General features: G+C 38.4%; 1 protein-coding gene across 4 annotated transcripts in view; it reads left to right on the plus strand.

The window, feature by feature from the left end:
- Positions 1-1,739: 1,739 nt before the first annotated feature.
- Heph (hephaestin) overlaps positions 1,740-22,528 on the plus strand; it is a 106,214-nt gene continuing 85,425 nt past the window's right edge. The window contains exons 1-8 of one of the 4 annotated variants that reach the window (XM_051140938.1): positions 1,740-1,959; positions 5,894-6,093; positions 9,400-9,600; positions 11,571-11,815; positions 14,883-15,095; positions 15,721-15,903; positions 17,212-17,466; positions 18,426-18,594. In XM_051140938.1, the coding sequence (XP_050996895.1) occupies positions 9,425-9,600; positions 11,571-11,815; positions 14,883-15,095; positions 15,721-15,903; positions 17,212-17,466; positions 18,426-18,594 (1,241 nt within the window). In that variant the 5' untranslated portion in view covers positions 1,740-1,959; positions 5,894-6,093; positions 9,400-9,424. Of the gene's footprint in view, positions 1,960-2,617; positions 2,908-5,893; positions 6,094-9,399; positions 9,601-11,570; positions 11,816-14,882; positions 15,096-15,720; positions 15,904-17,211; positions 17,467-18,425; positions 18,595-22,528 lie in introns of those variants that run through there. The other 3 variants (XM_051140939.1, XM_051140937.1, XM_051140940.1) reach the window with 3 other exon arrangements.

The following is a 22,528-nucleotide window of genomic DNA, read 5'->3' on the forward strand; positions in this document are numbered from 1 at the left end:
TAATTGAGGGCTTGCATACAGCTTCAGAGGATAGTACATGATCATCATGGCAGGGTGCAAACAGACATGGCAGTTGAGAAGTAGTTGAGAGTTTTACATCCTGCTCCAAAAGCAGCTCAGAGTAGGGACTAGCATGAACTTTTGAAACTCCAAAGTGCACCCCCTAAAGATAAGGGAGGGGATATGGTGAATAATAAACAAACAAACAATCAAACACACACAAACAAACAAACAAACAAACAAGTCTACCCCCAGAGAAATACCTTCTCCAACAAGGCCACACATCTTAATGCTTCCTAAATAGTCTACCAACTGGAGACCAAGTATTTAAATATATAAGCCTATGGGGGAGGGAAAATTCTTATTCAAATCACTACAATCTATCATACATTTAAATGATTTGTATTAATAAATATTTATTATTTTATCTCATGTACTCTAGGCTGGCTTCAGACTCAATATGAGGCCAAAGATGACCTTGAACTTCTGCTAATTCTTCTGTGTCACACTGGTATTATAGACAGGGTCCGCCATGCTAAGTTTTCTTTGGTTCTGGAGATTGGTCACAGGGCTTTGTGCATAGTTTTCAAGTACTCTACCCAGTATGCTACACCATCAGCCCTAGTTTTAGATCTTTAATAAAAATGAAGACAACCATGCTCCTGTCAGTTTACTATGTGCCAGTCAACATATTTATATATATATAATTTTATTTCACTCCTCATAATATGCCTATAAAACATTGTTTCACGCCATGTGTGATGGCGCATGCCTTTAATCCCAGCACTCAGGAGACAGAGGCAGGCAGATCGCTGTGAGTTCGAGGCCAGCCTGGTCTACAAAGTGAGTCCAGAGTCCAGGACAGTCAAAGTTAACACAGAGAAACCCTGTCTCAAAACAAAACAGAACAGAACAAAACAAAACAAAACAAAAACACTGTTTCACAAAGGGTACAACTTATATTTGGAAAGATTAACATACATTTACAAGCTTGCATTATCTGACAATGGCAAAACTATAATTTCAAACAAGGATGCCAGATACAGATTCCATACCCTTTGGAATATATTTCATTAAATTAATGCTCATAATAAGTTTCATATCTCAAATCTTGTCGTTTTTATTTTATAAATTTTTATTGTTGAAATATAGATTTTACAAGCTATAACAATAGTTTGAAAAGTTATAGTATATAGAAACTATCTACTCTAAAATATAAAATATGTACTAAGTAACTCCTTCCATTAAAGCTTCCCAACGTATGGTCTATAGGCAGCTGCTTAAAACTATGTTACAAGTGACTCCCAAGAGAAAAACACGGGAAACATGCAGGATTTGTGTGAGAGGTATTCAGCACTTACACTCTCAGAAAAATTTGTGAATAAATATTACAAGCCCGGAAACCGTGCCTTGTTTGCCTTCTGTAGTCTTTACTGTGTTGACTCAAGAGCATCTATAATGACCTGCTTTTTGTTGTGTTTCATGAGTCAGAGCACAGGCCTTATCCCTTCCCCTCCCTTCCCTGTCATAAATGCCTTAGAGCCTGGACTTGGATCCTAGGTTAATGGGTTTGGTCTCCACCTTGCCCCTCTGGCTTCAAGGTCCACATGTGTGTCAGGCAGGTGCTGCCAGGATCCAATCCAGCTGCTGGTGAGCACTGCGTGTTTCTGAGGTAGCTGAGGCTGCTGGCTCCTCCCTTCTCTTTACTGGTACTTCCACTTCACTTGGCTGCAATTTGCAGGGCAGCTCCTCAGTGGCTGACTATCTGTAAAACCTCTACTTGTTTACGATTCAGACTTTGCCCCACCAGCTCAGTGGGACTTCCGGTCTTATGAGAGTCTTCTTTCGTGGCCCCTGCTCTAGATGCTGCAGATTCGGAGAAAAGAAGTGTGTAAAGCCTGAGTGAAGAAGACAATCTGCTCTCAGTGGAGGTCTCCTCATCACAAGGAAGGACACCAGGTAGTAGACTGTCATATTCCCTGTCCCCTTCCTAGGTTTGGGGAGTCTGGTGGGTATAAACAGCCCCTCCCAACAAGGCATAGAGTATTCAGCTGTATCTTAATGGCTCACTCTTCACTCATTCTTTTCTTACATTTCTTTCTCAATTGCTCTTTTACTTAGAATCTTCATAGAATCCTAGATTCGCGATTTTTACAGAGACAAATTATGGGTTCCTATCTACCTTAAGACTGTCATCAAACAAATGGAAAGATGCAAGTGAGGCAAGGCCCCAGCTAATTATTGCCAAAGCCAGAGCTAGGAAATAGGTCTTATTTAGTCCAATGACTTTTCACTGCCTTTTCTTTGCAGAAGGGTCAGAAATGGTGTTTGGCTAGAAAAATAAAAAATCCAGAGTACAGTTTAATTTTTAAGAGAGCTTTGTGGAATTACTATTGTCACTGTCATTATCAGCATTTCTACCACGAGTTATACCCTTTGTCCTCCTATTTCTTTGCCCAGGCAGTTGGAATTTGCCTGCAGGCTTTGGCTAGCCACACTGAAGGTGCCTTTTCATCTTAGCTCAGCAAAGCCAACTAGCAAGCTACATAACAGGCCACCTCCTTGTAATTCCTCCGGAGATCCTCACCAGGATTTGGAAAACACCCGGATATTGTTAAAGAACCACCCCGGGTTTTGTACCAAACCGGCGGGAACAGGACATTCCAGTAGTTTAGTTTGTGGAAAAGAGGGCACCCAGCACTGTCCCCTCCCCCTTTCACTCACCCCAGTAATCCCCGCCAGACAGGAGCCCTAGATTTAATTCATGGGAAGAGCTTTGTAACTCTGTTTACTTAGTAAACAGGGCTAGCAGGCTCAGGCTGGGGTCTGCAGTTCAACATTGATGGGCCGCTGACATGAATTTGGAAGGAAGGAAGAAAGAAAGGAAGGAAGGGTTTCCCTAACAAGGTAAGCTTTCTCTTTTGGAACAACCCCGCACTTGCCTTCCTATGCAAAAATGTTTATTCAGTTGGGTTTAGAAGACTTCAGGGCCACTGGGAGAGAAAGTAGGTGGACTGCAAAGTTGGAGGAAGTTTGCTTAGGTGCACAGGGAAGTGACTGGAGACAATAGACTGCCTTCCTTTTGTTCCTCTAGCCAAAATGGCCAGAATCACACCGGTTCTCTGTTTCTGGAATAGTCTTGGAGTCCTAGAGAATAGTCCATTTTGCTGTCTGAACAGCCTGTTCATCTTCTGTCTCCCAGGTTGGCAAGTTTTCTTGAGATCATGGAACTGTAAATTCCATGAATAGGAGATCATAAACCCTTAAATACAACTATGCTAGATTTCATATTTTTCAGAGAAGGTAGGCACAGAAAGATTCAGTAAGAGGTGATTGAGTCACACTAAATTATGAATTATTTTAAGAATTATTTTAAAAGGATTTGGTGTTTAATGCCAAAAGCTTTATTAAGCAAGGATTCGAATTCTGGCCTTGCTGGATGCATGATTTTGAACCAGCCACTTCACCAGTGTGGTCTCATTTTTCTAAGCATCTCACAACCACAGACACATAAAAATGGTTTGTAATGGTTTTTGTAGACACTTAAGTATATAGTTTATTTAGTTTCTCATTACTGAGTCTCTGTTATAGTCTAAACAAACTGTTTGTATATTGCCTTAGTCAGTCATTATTTGTTTGAGTCTTGAATCAGTCCTATGAAATAATCAGAATCCCCATTTTGAGGATGAAAAACCAGAGGCTCAACGAAGTGAAAATAATTTACTGAACTGACAACTCTTACAGGCAAGAGATGGAATTTGAATGAGGGTCATTAATGTCAGTGCTTTCTATCAACAGAGTGACAAAAAGTTAAGAAAGCAAGGAGCCAAAGTGGAGGCATGGCCCACTTAAGATAGCTCCAAATTCCTAGTCATTTTAGTGATTTTCTGTCTAAGATAAGTTTTGGAAACCCAGTCTAGTTAACAAAGACTAGACTAAAGGGAGAGAAAAAAAAAAAACATTGTCACATTAACGGAGCAATTTGTAAGCTGCCTGGAAAACCTTGATGCAAATTGCTATGGTTCCTAAGGATTAGGCTAGGGGACCATAGTATGCCTAGAAAGTAACTGAAAGGAAAGAGAGGATTGACTTTCTAATCAGGTTGAAACAAGAAATCAGTGTACATTAATTCCAAGTAGCCCAGAAAGCCTCCTTAGCTTTTCCTTAATCTGAATGGCTCTTACTCTTTACTTATTAAAGAGCTTTCCTTTTTGCTTTTACCCAGCACTCCTACTCACCTTATTCATCTCATTTCTTGTTTCCCTTTTTCCACATCAGTCTGGATTTTCTCTGCAGGCTTAGCATCAAGAAACATGTCATAGCCCTGATGAAAAATTTACACAAGGATTTCATGTCTTTTGTCTCATTTGGTCTTCATAAGATACCATTGAGGGACCCAAGGTGTAGATTTTCACTTAGACTCACCAAGATAGGAAATGTTCCTTTCAAGGTTTCTAAACACAAATAGCCAAAACACTATGGATGTAACATTAATATAATTCCTGATTGTTTCGTGGTTCTTCTTGCTGTATGTAGTTTATTTTATATATGTGTAATAATATAAATGTATACATAAAAATACTTTAAAAAAGAAATGAGGAGCTTAGGCTCAGGAAGCTACATAACTTGCTCAGGGTCATGTAAGGAAGTGACAGTTAATACAGAAGTGGATATTCTTTTTCATTGGTGCTTGGATATTTTCCCCATTCATCATGAAATGGCCAAGTGGTTCTGAAGGAAGTTTATGGGTTCTTCCTTTCCTCTGCCCTTAAAGTGAATGATAAAACCAAAGTAAACAACATCAATGACAACAGCAATGACAATTCAAATTCAGTCTCCATGCATAAAGATAGGAAGTCGGCAATTTAAAGGAAGAAAAACTAGTACTTAAAAGATGCTTGATAAGTTCCAGGTTCTGTATTCATATATTTAAATACAAAACAGAAAGTACCACAATTAAGTTTATCTGACTCTTAAGTGTTTGTTCCTCTAATACATAACACACACACACACACACACACACACACACACACACACACGTATATATAGATAGAGATAGAGAAAGTTAACTTGGAATTTAACCATATATCCAAGATTGGCTTTTCAGTTCTTGATCTTCCTGTCTCACCCTTCACCTCCATTCATACTAGGATTATAGGTGTGTGTCACCATAACTGGCTCAAGGTCATTACATTAAACCAAGTTTCTTCCAAGAAGAGAATGTCACTCTGAAATGTGTGCATTTTATGCAAATGTAAAAGTGTTTATATACTTTGAAGGTACTACTAAGTAGAAGAACATTAAAATGTATACATGTCTGTCCTTATCCATAACATGATAACCTTTGGGATAGGAGTACTTTCTTTGCTTGTACAATTACTTGGATTTGATATTTGATTCCCAGAATCAGAGAGAGAGAGAGAGAGAGAGAGAGAGAGAGAGAATGAAAATAGGTAAAAAAGCTTTATGTTCAAATTTATTTCCTCAATATTAATAATAGTTACTTTTAGTTTTCATAGCTAGCTTGTGAACATACATGCTTATTTGTGCTTTACACAGGTATAGGTAACAATCTTCCCAACCACTCTATGATGATCCAGGTTTTGTGTAAGAGGTGTGAGCACAATGCCTTTGCTGTGCATGTAAAACACAGGAATCAATCCATATCTTACATGACTGTGAGAAATAAGGTTAAAGATAGGAAAAGCACACTGTAAAAGTAACTGGCACGTTCTATATCCTCTAGACTTTCAGAACACGGATCACCATTTTAAATTTTGAATGTATGTTCATTCTATGCTACTGGCCTCTACTAAATCGCTCCACTCATTTCCAAGATTCTCAGCTGAGACTGCTACCAAGGAACTCTTACCTGGAATTGTTTTCTCTCTAGGTAAATAAGCTCAAGATACAGCTGCCTTGCTGGTACGTCTTTGAGAAGGAAGTTTGAACGAAGTCCAGTGTACACTCAGAAGTCCATTGAACGAAGATCTCTCCTTCCGGGTTGAGGGTCCTAAGGAATGGCTAACCGTGTTTCCATGTATAGTAGTGTATGTAGGTACATGTGACTGTACCTGTGTTTCATCAGTAAATGTGAGTATTGGCATCATGTAAGAAAAATGAGTCTTTTGAGAACTTTTTAAATTCCACAGCTTTCATTGTGATGCATGTGTTTGTTCCATTAGATTATGAAATTTCCATAGCTTTTACAATGTCAGCACTGTGTGGTTCAGCTCTGTAGGTTTCATTGTTTTATAGATGAGAAACTGGGGTTCATTAAGGTAAAGAAACTTGCCTGAAGTCCCTATTCAAACGAGTGCTAGAAGCTAGAGCTAACAGGTGAGAACATGCCTGCCTGTTCCTTTTTCTTTCCCTTTAACAGTAGCTGCTATGGCTTGCCTGCTGTGCCCTCTGCACCACATCTAAGAATAGATACACAGACATCTGTACTACGAGACATCCACTCTCAAGGAGTTTATAGTCCAATGTGGCAAATGAAGGCAATGTCTTAGGAGACAACAAGATATATTAGCAAACTATAGTTGGGAAAGAGAAGGAAAAGCAAGCAAGTGAGCCAATAGGAACTGTCTCTTGGGTCCTAAATACTGGTATTACTGGTATTACTTGGATCCTTGGGGTAAATGTTTTGATTTATTCCTCCAAGGCTGATACTAAACTCACTTTACATGAGAGAAAGTAAGTTCATAGCTGTTAAATAATAACCAGGTGATATAACCAATCAGTGGGACAACCAGTATTCTGTAAGAAGTCCCCCCTCCCGAACAGGCCTGTCTTTACATCTAGGGCTTTTGACCAGAAATACTATGGAGACTGGCGATTAATACATGATGGCTGTGTATGGAAAAGCCTGAGTTCCTTTTTAAAAAATTCTTTGTTTGATTTTAATCAATAAGTATCTGGGCCTACCTAGGGCAAATACTTGTGTCCTTCTTATCCTTATGTTAATCTGTGCTTCTCTTTTAATTTTTTTTGTGGTACTATGGCTTGGATTAATTAATTAACTAATTATTTTTAAAGAGCTTTTTTCTCAGCCTGGCACGGGGGTCTACATCTGTAATGCCAGCACTTGGGAGGCAGAGGCAGGCAGATCTCTGTAAGTTCGAGGCCAGCCTGGTCTACAAAGTGAGTCCAGGACAGCTAAGGCTACACAGAATAACACTTTCTCTAAAATCCAATAAATTTTTTTTTTCTTCTATGTAGCCCATGTTGGTCTTGAACATGTAAGCCTCCTGCTACAACCTCCTGAGTGCAGACATTAGTCACGTACCACCACACCCAGTAGAGACTGAATATCTAGTTTGGAGTAATAGTCCCTATTACTTATGCTTTGAGTTGAATATTTAATGAAATGGTTTGCTTAGTGTACTGAGCCTGGTGTTTTGTCTTTAGTCATATCTCACTGAAACATAGTTATTATCGTTACTATGATTTTCTCCTTGTATGATTATCTCTTTGTTTCTAAGTAAACATAGCCACATGTAATTGTGTATTTTAGAATGCATACAGCTTTTCTAGATAGAGCTGTGGCTGTGTGTAAATGTAGGTTTTTTGAGTGTATACATGTGAGCGTGCAAGTACATTTTTTGTGCCTGCATCTTAGATGCTGGAGTCCTATTTCTTGCAATTAAATCCCAACTCTAAAATATGTTAACTAAGATGGCCTTGGACAAATTACATTACATATCTGTTCTCCAATTTTTCCACTGTACCATGGAGAATGATGATATCTACTTATAGGTGGTTGTAAGTCTTCAAGTTTTTACTTTGTGTTAGATGGTTAAAATGAGCATACCATAGACACAATAGATACGTATTAAGTATTGTTATTTTATTGTTATTCTGAAGGTGATTGTGTCTCTATGTTGACAATATGGCTATATGTGGATGTAAATATGTGCATCTGTGTTTTTAAGTAAAATTATGTGTGCAAATGTGAATGTGTTTTATGTTTCTGGGTTTCTTTGCTACATATGGTATGACTTAGTGTCTCCCTTCCATGTTCAAGAATTCTAACCTTCTTGTTTAAAACATTGAAATTACAGGTTAGACAGCTGAGAATAGCAGTGAATCAGGATGGAACCTATGAAATGAGTTTATATACAACATTGGGAACCAGCTGACAATCTAAGATGTTCAAATTTCTTCCCTCAATACTTTCATTTCTTTTTGTTTGGTTTTTTATTTGTTTTCGTTTTTTCAAGACAGGGTTTCTCTGTGTAGCCTTGGATGTCCTGGACTCACTTTGTAGGCCAGGCAGTCCTTGAACTCACAGAGATCTGCCTGCCTCTGCCTCCTGAGTGCTGGGATTAAAGGCGTGCGCCACCATGCCCGCTTTTCTTTTTTTTTCCTTTGTCTTTTAAAAGCCAAAAATGAAACATACGCAAATGTCTGTAAATCCTATATTGCTTAGCACAGTTTTAGAAACTGAATATATCCATATAAATAGAATACAGATAAAAAAACAGAACATGACCCCTTCCCTACCCAGTCACTGATCTTTGCCTCAAGGGTGAAACATTATTTTCATTTATTTTTTTATAGCGGTAGGGATGGATACCAGGAACTAATGTACAGCATGCAAGTAGGATGCAACTGAGCTCTTTTCTCACTTCTCTCCTTACTTCGAGTAGTACAGACTCATTTTTCTCTAATGTGCCCTTTAGTGGAATGAAATCATACATTATGTATGCTTCTGTGTTTTGTTTCTTTCTTTAGAGTTATATTTACCATATCTGCCCATAGTGTTGTGCATAGCCCTAGCTTCTTCATTATTGCTACCATTCTGAATTCCATTGTGCAAATAAAATGTAATTTGCTCAACCATTTTAATATTGATTTGCATCTTGGCAGTTTTCATTTTGAGTCTATGAACATTCCAGTAAATGTCTTTTGATGACTTCTCACGTGTTTCTAAGTATAATTTATTGATTAAGCAAACTCGCAGCTGTGAGTCGTTTTTGCTTAAGGGAAAATAGGCAAATAAAGAATGACTGACTTGGTTAAGGTACCAAGCCAGTGAGTATCGGCTAATCATGATTCTGCTGACTGTTTCCTGGTTTGAGGGTCAGAGTACATTCTTCCTTCCATACTGCTGAAAGAACACAATTCAGGCTTCTCTTCTGAAGGAGGCAGTGCCTGATTAGTAGTATAGGTGAATTTTTAACTTTGTTCTCTGACAGCCTACATATAGAGGCCACTGGATACTTACTGGACTGAAAAGAATCTAGTGAGGTTAAAAAGAAACCCGGGTTGATTGGGTTTTGTTTGTTTGGGTTTTTTTTTCAGCCATTTTTTCTGTTTCTTGCCTCTCTAGTTTTCCAGATGCATGCAAAATTTCTTTGTTGTCTTTTTATTTTTTTTTCTCCTTCATATCTGCAGATTCCATTCCCAGTTTCTCAAAGTAATGTGGGCCATGAAGTCAGGCCAACTTCTCTGGGCTTTTCTGTTCATGTACTCCTTGTGGCCTGTTCCAACTGATGGGGCCATTCGAGACTACTACCTGGGCATCCAGGATGTTCAGTGGAACTATGCTCCCAAAGGAAGAAATGTCATCACAAACCAGACTCTGAACAATGACACGTACGTTTAATCTCACATATTTTTAGACGTAGAGATAAAAGAGGATGTTCTTGAGGTTTATTCAAGAGGTAGTCTCTTGAGGGTCCTTTCTCAGGGTACCATAGCAGCCAGCTTTAAATCTCTTTGGACCACACATGCAACAATAGGTTTCCTGGAAACAATGTTGACTCAGAATCTAACATCCCATCCCAACTTATTTTTTCCAACAATGAAACACCTTATGACTTTTAGATTCCTAAAGATATGTCCGTATTTCTTTGTATCTAAGATGGAATTCATAATGCCAATCTATCAATAACTGTTTCATTTATTTTTTTAAAGAAATGACAGATATGCCATACTTCCAAGACACATATAGTGCGATTATGCTCTTGTAGTACCTTATTTCTAGATATGTGAAAAAAATCTTAGAAACAAAGAAATCAATAGGTCTTAGACAAGAGCTCTAGGAGAGATGCCAATAGTTACCTACAAATGTCATTCATTTCCTGAGAAATCCCTAGGAAGTATGAATATCATCAGTATTGTGGTATGAGTATAGAGCCCAGGACTTTTTGCAGTATAAACATGAACTCTACCACTGAGAAACATATAAACACATGCAGTCTTGATTTTATCAATGAGGAAACAGGCTCATGAAAGTCAAGTGAGTTGTCCAAATTCTATAGCTATTAAATGGAAGAGCTGGGATTTGAATATCTGTAAAGTGGGTGCATACTTGATTCTGTTTTTACCATTGTATCCCTCGCATAATTAAGCTTTCCTTTCTTTTTTTCTTCTTTTTGTCCATTATATCCTCTGATCCTTGGTTCTTTCCTTCCCTTTTCTCTCTTCCTCTTTTCCTTTCTTCCTCCCTCTCTTTTTATTTCTTTCTCTTTCTTGCTTTCTGAGACAAAGTCTTTCTTACATATCCTCTGGCACAGGCTACTCTGGAACTCACTATCTAACGCCTGCCATGTTTGAACTCATGACAATCCTTCTGCTTCAACCTCCCAAACAGTGGAAAGGTTTAATCTTTCTTAATCTTAGAAACTGGTTGATGCTTCATCAAAAGTTAAAGAAAACAAATGATGTATTGAAGCACCTTTTTCAATGGTGGTTTACTTTATCTCTTCAAAGCCCAAAGTCTTCCATTTTAAATTAATAACTGCTCTATTTTTCTCTTTCTTTTTTCGTAGTGCTAGCATCAATCTTAGGGCCTTATATATTGCAGGCTAGTGTTCTACCACTGAGATGTATGACCAGCATAAGCTCTCTTTAAACACAAACTATTCATCCAGCTTTGAAGTCAGAATGTTTGTATTCAACTTGCTCTTGAAATAGTACTAATTAAGCATTTACCTTAATAATTTCAAGTAATAGGATTGAACTTTAGTAATTTTCCAGGTATTAGTCTAAAAATTCTTGAAGTTTTAGTTTATGTTTTCTGTCTCATGGTTCTGAGAAAGGCCTTATGCATGTTAACCATGCGCTTTAAGATCCCAGACCAATAATATAAAATCATGATTACCTTAATTTGGAAGATGGTGAAATTATTTACATAGAAGTTAAAGCAGCTTGTCCAATGTTTCAAAATTTTGAAAGTGGAGCAGTTGATGTTTCACTCAAGTGGCCTGGCTCCAAAGCTTCTGGTCATAACCACTAAGGTCTTCTGCTCTCCCTATATAGTATCACAATGCTAAGGGTTACATGAATGTAGGAGTTGATAATTTAAAAAGAGTTATTACACAGTTGGCTATCTCTTTGTCATTATACATTTGTTTGTATCATGTATCATGTAAGAGTGATTCTTTGGATGGTAAAGTTGGTCAAATCTCAGCTATTTCATAAGTGTCAATTTTCCGTTTCACATTATATTTTTGTAAGTGCAATCTAATTTATTTTTTCCTTTGTCAGCATTCTTGGGAAAAGAAATTTCTAGCTATTTGAAGATGGTAGAAAAGTTGTAATTGTGTCTTATATTTTCTCAGAGTGGCTTCCAGCTTCCTAAAGTCTGGTAAAAACAGGATAGGGAGTAGTTACAAGAAGACTGTCTATAAGGAATACAGTGATGACACGTACACTGATGAAATAGCCAAGCCCGCCTGGTTGGGCTTCCTAGGACCATTGTTACAGGCTGAGGTGGGGGATGTCATCCTTATTCACCTGAAGAATTTTGCCAGCCGGCCTTATACTATTCACCCTCATGGAGTTTTCTATGAGAAGGACTCAGAAGGTAAACCAGCCTACCTTTTCTTTTTTCTATTTCTACAAAGAATTACTTTTCCTTTAGTGCCGTCTGAGAAAGAAGAGCTTGGAACAAGAATTACCACTCTCTCCATTTCTTGGTCTTTTTGAACAGGATCTTGGTCTGTACTTGAGGACAGTTTAGAACTCATGATTCTCTTTCCTACGCATCCTGAGTGCTTAGATGCTATAGTGCCCAGTCCAAAATAGCTTTTCTTTCTTTCTTTCTTTCTTTCTTTCTTTCTTTCTTTCTTTCTTTCTTTCTTTCTTTCTTTCTTTCTTTCATCAAATTTCAAGCAAGCTTTGTTAAATTTCACCCAGGACCATGGATACTGGCCAGGTCCTTCTCCAGGATTCATAGAGTATGTTCTGAAATTATATTAGTCAGGGGCTTATAAAGGCAAACCCCACAAAGCTATATTTTTTCTCATATTCATCCAATGAGGGGCAAGCATACCTCCTGATGTACTTCTTGTGTTTATACCTCCTATCTATATGTGGTTAAGCACACATCCTGTGCTAATGGTGCAATCACAAAGCTTTTTTTTCTTACTAACTAATTTACTATAGTGAAACTTTATTGAGAGTAAACATTACTATGTACTAACGACCATGCTGTTTACATACATTTTATAGCTTGGGCAAGACATTGCACCTCTCTGGGCTCCAGATTCTATATGAAGAATATATATGAAGAATAAATAATGACACAGTCCCTTTTATATTGCAAGGGGATATTTGAATTCTTGTTCTACTGAGTATTTGAACATGCTTCTGAGAGAAAAGTTCTGTGAATGTGATCGAGTGTTATTCTGACTAAACAGTCTTCTAGAAGGTCCTTTTTAAAAAGAGGGTGTTCAGTTTATTCTTCAGAATTTTTTTTTTTAACATTTGAGGCATAATTGTCTAAAACAGGTATTGTGGTTAGTGAGAGAATTAAAGTAAAAAGTCAGAGGCTCTGGTTTGGGATGTGGATGAAGAGAAAAGGAAAGGAAAATAATAAAGCCAACAGGTAACAATATGCAGTTCCTAAAACTAGAACCATGTTACTGCCCAGAAATCCCATTACTAGTTATATTTTCAAAGAAAATGATACCAGCACATTGAATAGACACATACTTCTATGATTATTGTAGGATTAGTCATAATAGCCAGGTTGTGTAACCATTCTAAATGCCCATCAACAGATGAATGGACAAAGAAATGGTGTATAGGACTGAGGACATGGAGGATAGATTTGCAATGCCCTGGGTCCCAACTCCAGAACTGCAATATATAGGTGTGTGTGTATGTGTGTGTGTGTGTGTGTGTGTGTATGTATAGTTATTCAGCCTTAGAAATTAAAACAATATTTTGCTTTATGACAACATGGAGTAATTTAGAAGGACACTATGTTGAGTGAACTGAAACAGCTATAGAAATATAAATAGCATGATTTCATTATGTATGGAACATAATGTAGTTGTTCTCATAGAAGTTGAGAATAACAGCTACTAGAGGCTGTGGGAAATAAAGGATAAGAGTGAGGAGAGATTACTCCAACTTCAATGTCACAGATAACAAGAATAAGTTTTGGTGTTCTATACTTGGGAGGGTAGCATATACATAACAACAGCACTTGGTAAATCACAACAGAGTGAAAAAATTCTATGGTGATGCACACCTGTGATTTCAACACTTAGGAGGCAGAGGCAGGAGGATAATGAGTTCCCTGTGTCAATCAAACAACCCCTTTCATCAGATCAAAACTGTTAGAAAAGAGAATTTTTAATGTAAAAAATGAAACTACTTGCAGTTTTAGTTTCTCTACGATGAGAAAGTAATCAGTAAGTTGATTTTAAGCTATAGTTCTCTGATTGTAGGCTGTTTGAATTTCAAAGTGAGTGTTCGAGTAGAAGGAGTCACTTTACCCTCAGACTAGGTCTTCTTACATAACCCGGGCTAGTGTCTTAACTGGGCCGCCTCCGTCTCCTAAGTCTTAATAGAAATGTACGGCCATGCCTTTTTCTGAAAATAGCTCTTCCCAAATGATTTCTGTTTTTCTCAGAACTCTTTTAGTTATTTTAATTTTGTTTAATTTTACTGTGATTATCAAATTCACCTACCGTCCGTCATCCCTTCTCCCCCAATACCTCCCCTATCCTCACCTTGCTCTTCCTTCTTCCCAACTTCATGCACTCTTTTCCTCACAGTCGGCTCAGGACTGCACTTAAAGCTGCCAGAATTTCATGGGTGGAGGGGCAGTAACTGGAGCATGCATAGCCTCTCAGGGCCTAAGTTCTGAAGAAAACAGACACTCCCCATCCAGCAGCCATCATTTTCCACTAACTCTTAAAAATAAAGGTAGAACTTCCTGATTCTTTTCCTGGTCCGTGCTTGGATTCTGCTTGGCTTGATCTATTGCACATCTCATCCGTGTAGTTCATGTGTGCAGCTGCCCTCTTATGCCTCCAAACATCTTTTAAACCAACAAAGAAGCTTCTTTAGTAGTAGATGGCCATTAGTACAGAGAGAGCTATGACTAACCAATACACAGAGAATAGGAAGCGAGGCATACTCAGCCCTCATTGGGATATTTATGTTGTAGCCCATCCCCAAGGCCTGGGAATCAGTGCAGAAGAGGGTGCAGAAAGATTGTAAGATCCAGAGGTAGTGCATGACTTACAGTGGTTTCTCTCTTTTGCCTAGTGTTGATGTGAGGACTGGAGTGAGGGACACTGTAGTACTGAACCTTAGAGTATAATATTCCTCAAGACTTGACTTAAGTATCCACACACTTTTTCTATTTTCCAACTTAATATATTATTACAGTTTCTGTGTTTATGATGTGGGGGATGTTAATACCACAGTATACATGCTCAGAACAACCTTGTGGAGCAAGTTTATTCTCTCTCATTTAATATGAATTGTGAGGATTTAACTCAGGCCACTAGGCTTGCTCAGTAAGTGCCTTTAACCTGCTGAGTAACCTCACTGACTCATGCTTTCTTTTAAATTCTATATCTGCTATCCTTTTACTCACTCTAGTACTAGACGTGCACATTTTTATTTTATAGGCTCACTGTACCCAGATGGTTCTTCTGGGTCCCTGAAAGCTGATGATTCTGTTCCCCCTGGGGGCAGTCATGTCTACAATTGGACTATTCCAGAAAGCCATGCACCCACAAGTGCCGACCCAGCATGCCTCACCTGGATTTACCATTCTCATGTAGATGCTCCACGAGACATTGCAACTGGTCTCATCGGACCCCTTATCACTTGTAAAAAAGGTACTTGGCCAAACAGCAAGCCATAGGATATAATTTGGGATGTCTATGGGAAGCAGTGAGACATTTGAATGCAGATCATTTTGAGGCACAACCTGAGTGGCACCCCTTCATTAACCTGCCAAACTCTCTTCCCACTGTTGTGTCTATTTCATTGCCTTTAAAAAAAACTCACCAAATAACCCCACTACTTTTATGTTGTTTCTTATTTCACTTTAAAAATTCAAATTAGTGATCTTGGCAGCCAATGCACAGTTGCATAAGGTAAATGATAAGAACTTAGTTATGGATCAGATGGAAAGTTTGGTCATCAGGATTTGGCTGTTTGATTTGGAATGAGGTATCCTCAAAGAGCAGTCATGTTTGAAGACCAAGAGATTGCAGGAGTTGGGTTAGGTTTAAGCACTAGATTGGAGACATAGACAAGGATGATGGGAGAAAATTATTTTAGAATCTGTGTTTTCTCCCTTTATGTCATAGGTTCACCTGGCAAGCTTGGAAATGAAAAGTAACATCAGAAACATTTTCTATTGTTGACAGACCTAGGTCTTCTCCCTTCTCTTCTTATATTTTTTATGAGAACCTCTTTGTAGCCTATTATCAAGGATCATTTTTTATGTTTTTCCAGGAACCTTGGATGGTAACTTCCCACCTCAGAGGAAGGATGTGGACCATAATTTCTTCCTTCTCTTCAGTGTCGTAGATGAGAACCTTAGCTGGCACCTTGATGACAACATTGCTACTTACTGCTCAGAACCTGCTTCAGTGGACAAAGAAGATGGAGCTTTTCAAGAAAGCAACAGGATGCATGGTGAGTTAGGAGGAAGTGGTTGCATTGCAACAATGGAGTCTCTTATGGAGAGTTTCCACTAGGCCTAGGATTTGTTGTGTTCATTCACATATGTAGTCCTTTTTATACTCAAAAGCCCAAGAATAGGCGAAAAGAGGAAGGGTTTGTGGATTTTCTGTTTTGTCTGAAAAAAAGTAAGAATCATAAAACTAGGGATCAAACAACTCAAATCTTACTTCTGACCTCTCACGTTGTATAGATTGTGCCCTTGCCATTAGAGCTACTTTCGTTATAGTGTGGAATAGCCAAGATTATTGATTCTGAATCATATATAATATAATTAGTCCCTGAATGAGCTGTCAATGCATATAAGTAACTAATATTGCCTTGGCTTTAAAAGAGTTCAAGATGGTAGAATTATCTACTTTATATAGTACTTTTGGCTTATATCTATTTTTTTTAAAATTGGGGACAGCATGAATACAATCCCTCAGTACCACAAATTATGCAGTTGGGTTTCCCATATTTGGAGGAAATCACAGGGGTCAGCACATCCAGAGTGTAATGGATAAATATATCTAGAAACGAATTGCTTATATTGATTAAATTAAAGATAAAAGTACAGAGCCCCAAGAGACAGCCAGATCTCTGTGAGTTAGAAGCTAGCCTGGTCTACAAAGCGAGTCCAGGACAGCCAATATAACACAGAGCAACCCTGTATCAAGAACACTTTTAAAAAGTATAGGACCCCAAGTCATAAGCAGAGAAGTGGTTTTAGGAACTTTGTTTTTGTCAGTGAAGGAAGTTATTTGCTACTTTTGGTATAAGAATGCACCAAAAGCCAGACAGGAGCTGAAATCTGTGGAAAGATATAAAGCATGGATTAGATAGTTTAAATTTATCTTGAATTTTATGAAAATGGATTACAGAAATCATGATAATCAAGTAATGTAACACTTGTACCGTGGAAATTTCATAAGGAAACTAGCCAGAAAATAAAGAATGGATTGGGAAAAAAAATCTCACAGAACTTTCTCTGATCACTGGATTTGGAATATTGATATTATTACCTAATAGAGCTGTAGTTCATAAATATAAGTAACTTCACTTCTTTATACCTTGGTTTTCTCAAATTTTTTGAATTGGACAAATGATATTTGTCTATTAATTTTAATTATTTGTACCACTTAAATAAAATAAGTCATTTGTTCATTCAGTTCAGTGTGTTTTTTAAAAGTTCATTTGAATGCTACCTTCTCTTTTTTATCAGATAGTAAGGCTTTTCCCATTTATCTGTTGTTTCCTAATTTGTGATATTTTTAACTGCAGCAATCAATGGGTTTGTCTTTGGGAACTTGCCTGAGCTGAGCATGTGCGCACAGAAGCATGTGGCCTGGCATTTGTTTGGCATGGGCAATGAAATAGATGTCCACACAGCTTTCTTCCATGGACAGATGTTGACTATCCGTGGACACCGCACTGATGTTGCTCACATTTTCCCAGCCACTTTTGTGACTGCTGAGATGGTGCCCCAGAAGTCTGGAACCTGGTTAATTAGCTGTGAAGTAAACAGCCACTTGAAAAGTAAGGTCTAATATCTTTCACTCTTGGGATATATGAAGGAAATGTCATTTATGGTCAGTAGGAAGTGAGCTTCTAGAGACCTAATAGGTCTCCCAGGCTTCTTGGTGTAAATAACTAACCTGAAGTCAGATATTTTGGTTATTTTTTACTGTGCCATTAACATGCTGGGTAAACTTAGAAAAAAAATAGGGTTTTGATCTTTCCTATAACATTTAAAACAAAAGTACTTAGGAATGAATAGTTAGAATTTTAAACTGCTTTCCACCCCCCCCCTGAGAATGTTAAGGAATAGGAGTCAGAAGTATATTTAGTTAGTTGAATAGGGACTGAAGGTGGGAATAAGGAAATCATGGTATAGTGTGGGTGAGTGCTGAGACTCTAGGAAGGACACAGTAACAATTGCCCTGGAAGTCTTTGGAGAAAGAAAGTGGTAAAAAGAATGTCATCACATCTTGAGGGTCATCCTTAGGAAGGAAAAACATGACAATTACTGATCTGGAGCTTCATCTCATGTATAGGAAATGGCTCATTATTTTACTTGCTCCCAGTTTATAAACAATGTACCTTTCCTTTAGACTCGATGCACACATAAATAAAGTAGACTTATTTAGTCTCTTAATAAAAGAGGTGTGCTCAGACTTGAGGGTTTACCTAAGGTCTTATAGATAGTGATACATATTTGGCTTAAACTTGGATCTCCTGACCTAAGTCTCTGTAATGCTGCTGCAGTATATATCTTTTGCAAATGCAAGGATGAAATCTGGTAAATATGTCAGTGATTGCCGGGATCATTATGTCTATTATATAGGATTTTAAGAAATCAGGAAAAGTGGCACATTTGGGGATAGAGGGAAAAAGAGTATAAGAAGATGAAAGGAGACAAAACAAGGAAAAGAAGAGTATATACTGTAAGTAGGAATCTTAGTAGTAGAAAGGGAAAGCTATGTTTTTTTTTCCAGGTGGCATGCAAGCCTTTTACAAAGTTGACTCTTGCTCCATGGACCCACTTTTGGATCAGCTCACTGGAAAAGTTCGTCAATACTTCATTGAGGCCCATGAGATTCAATGGGACTATGGTCCATTAGGGCGTGATGGGAGAACTGGGAAGAGTTTGAGAGAGCCAGGAAGGTAAGAGACTGGAGGTTCCTGTACCTACACCTAGCCAAACACTTGTTTTACTCCTCCTTGAAATCTCTCTTTACTTGGAGGCTCACAGTTTTGCCTAGATACAATTGCTATTATTGACCAGCTTCCTGTGGCTCTGTAGTTTGCATTATGTAGGAAGCTTTTTGCAAGATTATGTCATATAGTCAATTAATGTTTCAAATAGAGTTTGAAGTTTTTCTTGCTGAAGTACATGGTCATGTTTAGAAGGGAAAGCCTAGATGGGACCAGTTCCTCATCAATTAAAATTACTTTTCTTTTTTCAATCAACTATTTGCTTGCTTGTTTCCTTCTTCCTTCATTTCATCTCCCAATGTGAAGAAAACATTTGAGCATGGGTATAAAAACAAGCTGAGAAATATATGGGAAAAGAGGCAGCTTGTGATGAGTCAATGTCCATCCTTTTGTAGAAATGTCTCAGGTTCTTTTCCTTTATACATGACCCATATTTATAAAGTTACAGCAGAAAGTTAGTTCTTTATTTGGTTCCTAGGCCTTAAGTTTCAAACTCATCAGGTCACTGACAATGCTAGTTCTTTCACAGAGGTGGCATTTGGTAGATTACAAGGGCAAGATGTGTAGAAGATACTTGGATACCATTCTTTTCAGTAATAAATGAAATAACTACAGAGGAACCTTAGACATTGGCACTGGCATTCTGGAATGCCATCTGAAAGCTCCATCTAGGCTTACCTACTAATGGGTTTTCATGAGAGAGTGAAGGATCTTTTACTCTTTTAATGACAATGGTTCTAACTATGTTTCTCTGGCTGGGCCTTTTACTCCTGACCTCAAATGACTATCTTGCCTCAGCTTCTGGAGTTGCTAGGACTCTGTGCATCTGGGGACTACAAGCATACTGTTCTATGTCTATCTAAATAGTCTCTTGATAAATGAGAATAAAAGATGGGAATTACCTGAGAATAACTTAGACCAGAAGAAGGAAGGCATTGAACAGATTTATCTGGTTTGACTGGAGAGTGGAATGCAGCAGCTGACTTAGGATTCATTCACTCTACCTGCATGGAAATCACAGACAGGCAAGTCTCTAGCAGATTTTGTTTCTATTAGTGTTCAACAGTAGCAAGTGATGGCAGCCGACTCATAGAAGTATCAGGAATATCACCCTCTTATATGGCAGTCCTTTTTTGGGCTTTAGACACTGGGCCACTTAGTTACAGAGTATGCAGATTTTTGGCCTTTGGTAACAGTTAATTTCTCTTTATTAATTTATTTTTCAGTTTACAGCCTGTTCATAGCTCCCTCCCTTCTTGTCTCCTCCATGTCTCATGTTTACACATTTTCCTCCTTCGAAGGGAAGCACCTCCCCCATGGGTACCAACTCATCCTGACACATCAAGTCTCAGCAGGACAAAGTGCTTCCTCTCTCTCTGAGACAAGATAAGATAGCCCAGCTATGGGAAAGGGATCCAATTTTATGTTTCTTAGTCCAGAATGTGATGCCCTTGGGTTTGAAGATTTATAAGCTCTTTGGCACTCTATTGGTACCCAGGGACTCCATGGGTTCTTTCCTCTGCCTCCTTCCAGGCAGCTTTCTCAGTGTTTTTACTTCCATTCCCTTTCTTGTTTTCTGAACTAGCTACTTTCATACCCCTCAGTTGCTTCTGCAGCTGTCATTGTTCTCTTCTTGGGGTATCAATCTCTATGTGTTGGAGCCAGAGTTTATCTGGGGAACCTGCTGGTGCTTGTGAAGTCATACTATTCAGAAACTGGACATGGAGAATGGTAGGGATCATTTATGAATAGGGTATCTCCTCTCACTGAGAACAAAATCCTTGCTGTTGTATGGGATCCTGACTTGAATTATCAGATACTCTGCAGCTGTGATGTTGGCACTACTGGGGGAATTTCAGCCTTTGGGCACTGCTACTGCACAGGTGTAAGGCCTCCACACATGCTGCTTCTTAAGTTATCAAATGGCACTTGCCAGTGTTCTGTACTGGGAATCCTGGCCCTGGGCACTCAAACTAGGCCCTGGTTGCAAATAGGTCTGTTTGGAGCTCCACCTAGAAATATGGCACCAGCTTCTGGGACTTCCTTCAAGGCTGCTAGTTCTTTAGCTATCAAACAGCAATGATAGCAGCAGCACTTTGTACTTGGAAGCTTGGTACTTTGAAAATGCATACTGGGCTTTTCAGGAGGAAACTAGTGTCAGTCATCAGAAGCAACACTAGAGGAAAGGTGGTGCTGAGCAATGTTGGGTTTGTTTGTACAGCGCTCGTGGGTGGCACTGAATGGTATTAGATTCAAGCTATAATTGGGTAGGTTCTTTAGCTGTCGAGCACTGATCTAAGATCAAGTTATTGTCAAATGCAGGAACTTTTTCAACTACCAAACAACGAGGCAGTAAGTAGTACATGCGTTAGTATGGGGCTTGTGGTATCAATGTTTATTTCAAGGAAGACAAACCTGTAGTTTAGATTTCTGCCACTGCCAATTCTTCACGTTACCACTTCAAACCACACAACAAAATATAAGCAAATGGAACACGTAAGAGAAATGTTTACTGGGGCCAATGCTGTAATGGGAGAGAAAGCACAGTACAGTGTCTTCCAGCGGACTTTCTGAGTAAGCCTACCCTTCCTGATTCTATAGTCTGAGAAGGTATACTTGGACCAAATGTAGCCTGTGATTTCTCAATCATAATTTTATTTTACAATATTTCCAGCCATTTAGGCTATCTTTTAGATCACTCGTAGTACTGTTTCCCCATGGAAAGGGCTACCTGTTTGACTAAGGTGGAAATAGTTTATTAAGACTTCTGATTGCACAAAGTCTGGAACAAACTCTTTCAGTCTTGGCTAGAACTGTATTTCTAGGAGCCAGGATAATCGTCTGTAATCTTGGTGTCTCAAGGCATCCATAGTTGATGCTAGTACAAGTATAGCCTGATTGGCTGTTAGACTGATACTCCCTTTTCCCCCCACAGCAGCTCAGGCGGCAAGTCATTTAATAGTTGCTAATTAGAAAGTCAGATTGGCTCATTCCCATGGTTTTTGCTTGTTTCTTGGAAAATGGATGTCAGAAAGGATCACACTATAAATTTATAGAGCTCCACCCTGTTCTACCCTAACTTCCTTTTAATCACTTCTTCCATCTCCCATTAGTATCCTTTATTTCCCTGAACAGGTAATTCCCTCTATTTCTGATTTTACTTTTCTGTCATACATATGTGCATGATTTAAAGTTGCTATAAACTCCATAAATTACAGAGCATAGAAAACAGGCAATACTTATTGTTCTGAAACTAGTTTAATTTGATTAATATGATTATCTCCAGTTACATTCATGTTTCTGCAATTAGTGTAACTTCATTCTTGATTGTGGCTGTAAGAATTCCATTGTATATTCATCCTATATTTTCCTTATTCATTCTTGTGTTGTTGAGCACATATGTTGGTTTCATAGCATAGCTGTTGTGCATAGTAATTCAGGAAAAAATGAGCAAGTATGTCTGTGATTTGTTGATTTGCGGTTCTTTGGGTAAATACCCTATCATGGTACAGTTGGGTTATATACTAGATCTATTTATAGGTGTTGTCTTATTTTTCTTTTGAGACATCTCCATACTGATTTCCATAGTGACTGGACTGGTTTACATTCCAACTTACAGTATATAAAGTTACCTTGTGTCCACACCTGAATCAACATTTACTGTTGTTTCTTGTCTGGATGAGTGATATTCTACTGAAGGTAAGACGGAACTCAGTGTAGTTTTGAATTCTATTTCTGGGATGACTGGTTAGAAAGAACGTTTTTTTATATGTATTTATTGGCCATTTGCATTTCATCTTTTGAGAACAGTCTGTTCAAAGGCTCGGTATATGGCTCATTTGGGAATAAGGTTTGCTCTTCAAGCATGAGGATCTGAGTTCAA

Source organism: Acomys russatus, chromosome X (assembly GCF_903995435.1).
Source record: "Acomys russatus chromosome X, mAcoRus1.1, whole genome shotgun sequence".
NCBI lineage: Eukaryota > Metazoa > Chordata > Mammalia > Rodentia > Muridae > Acomys > Acomys russatus.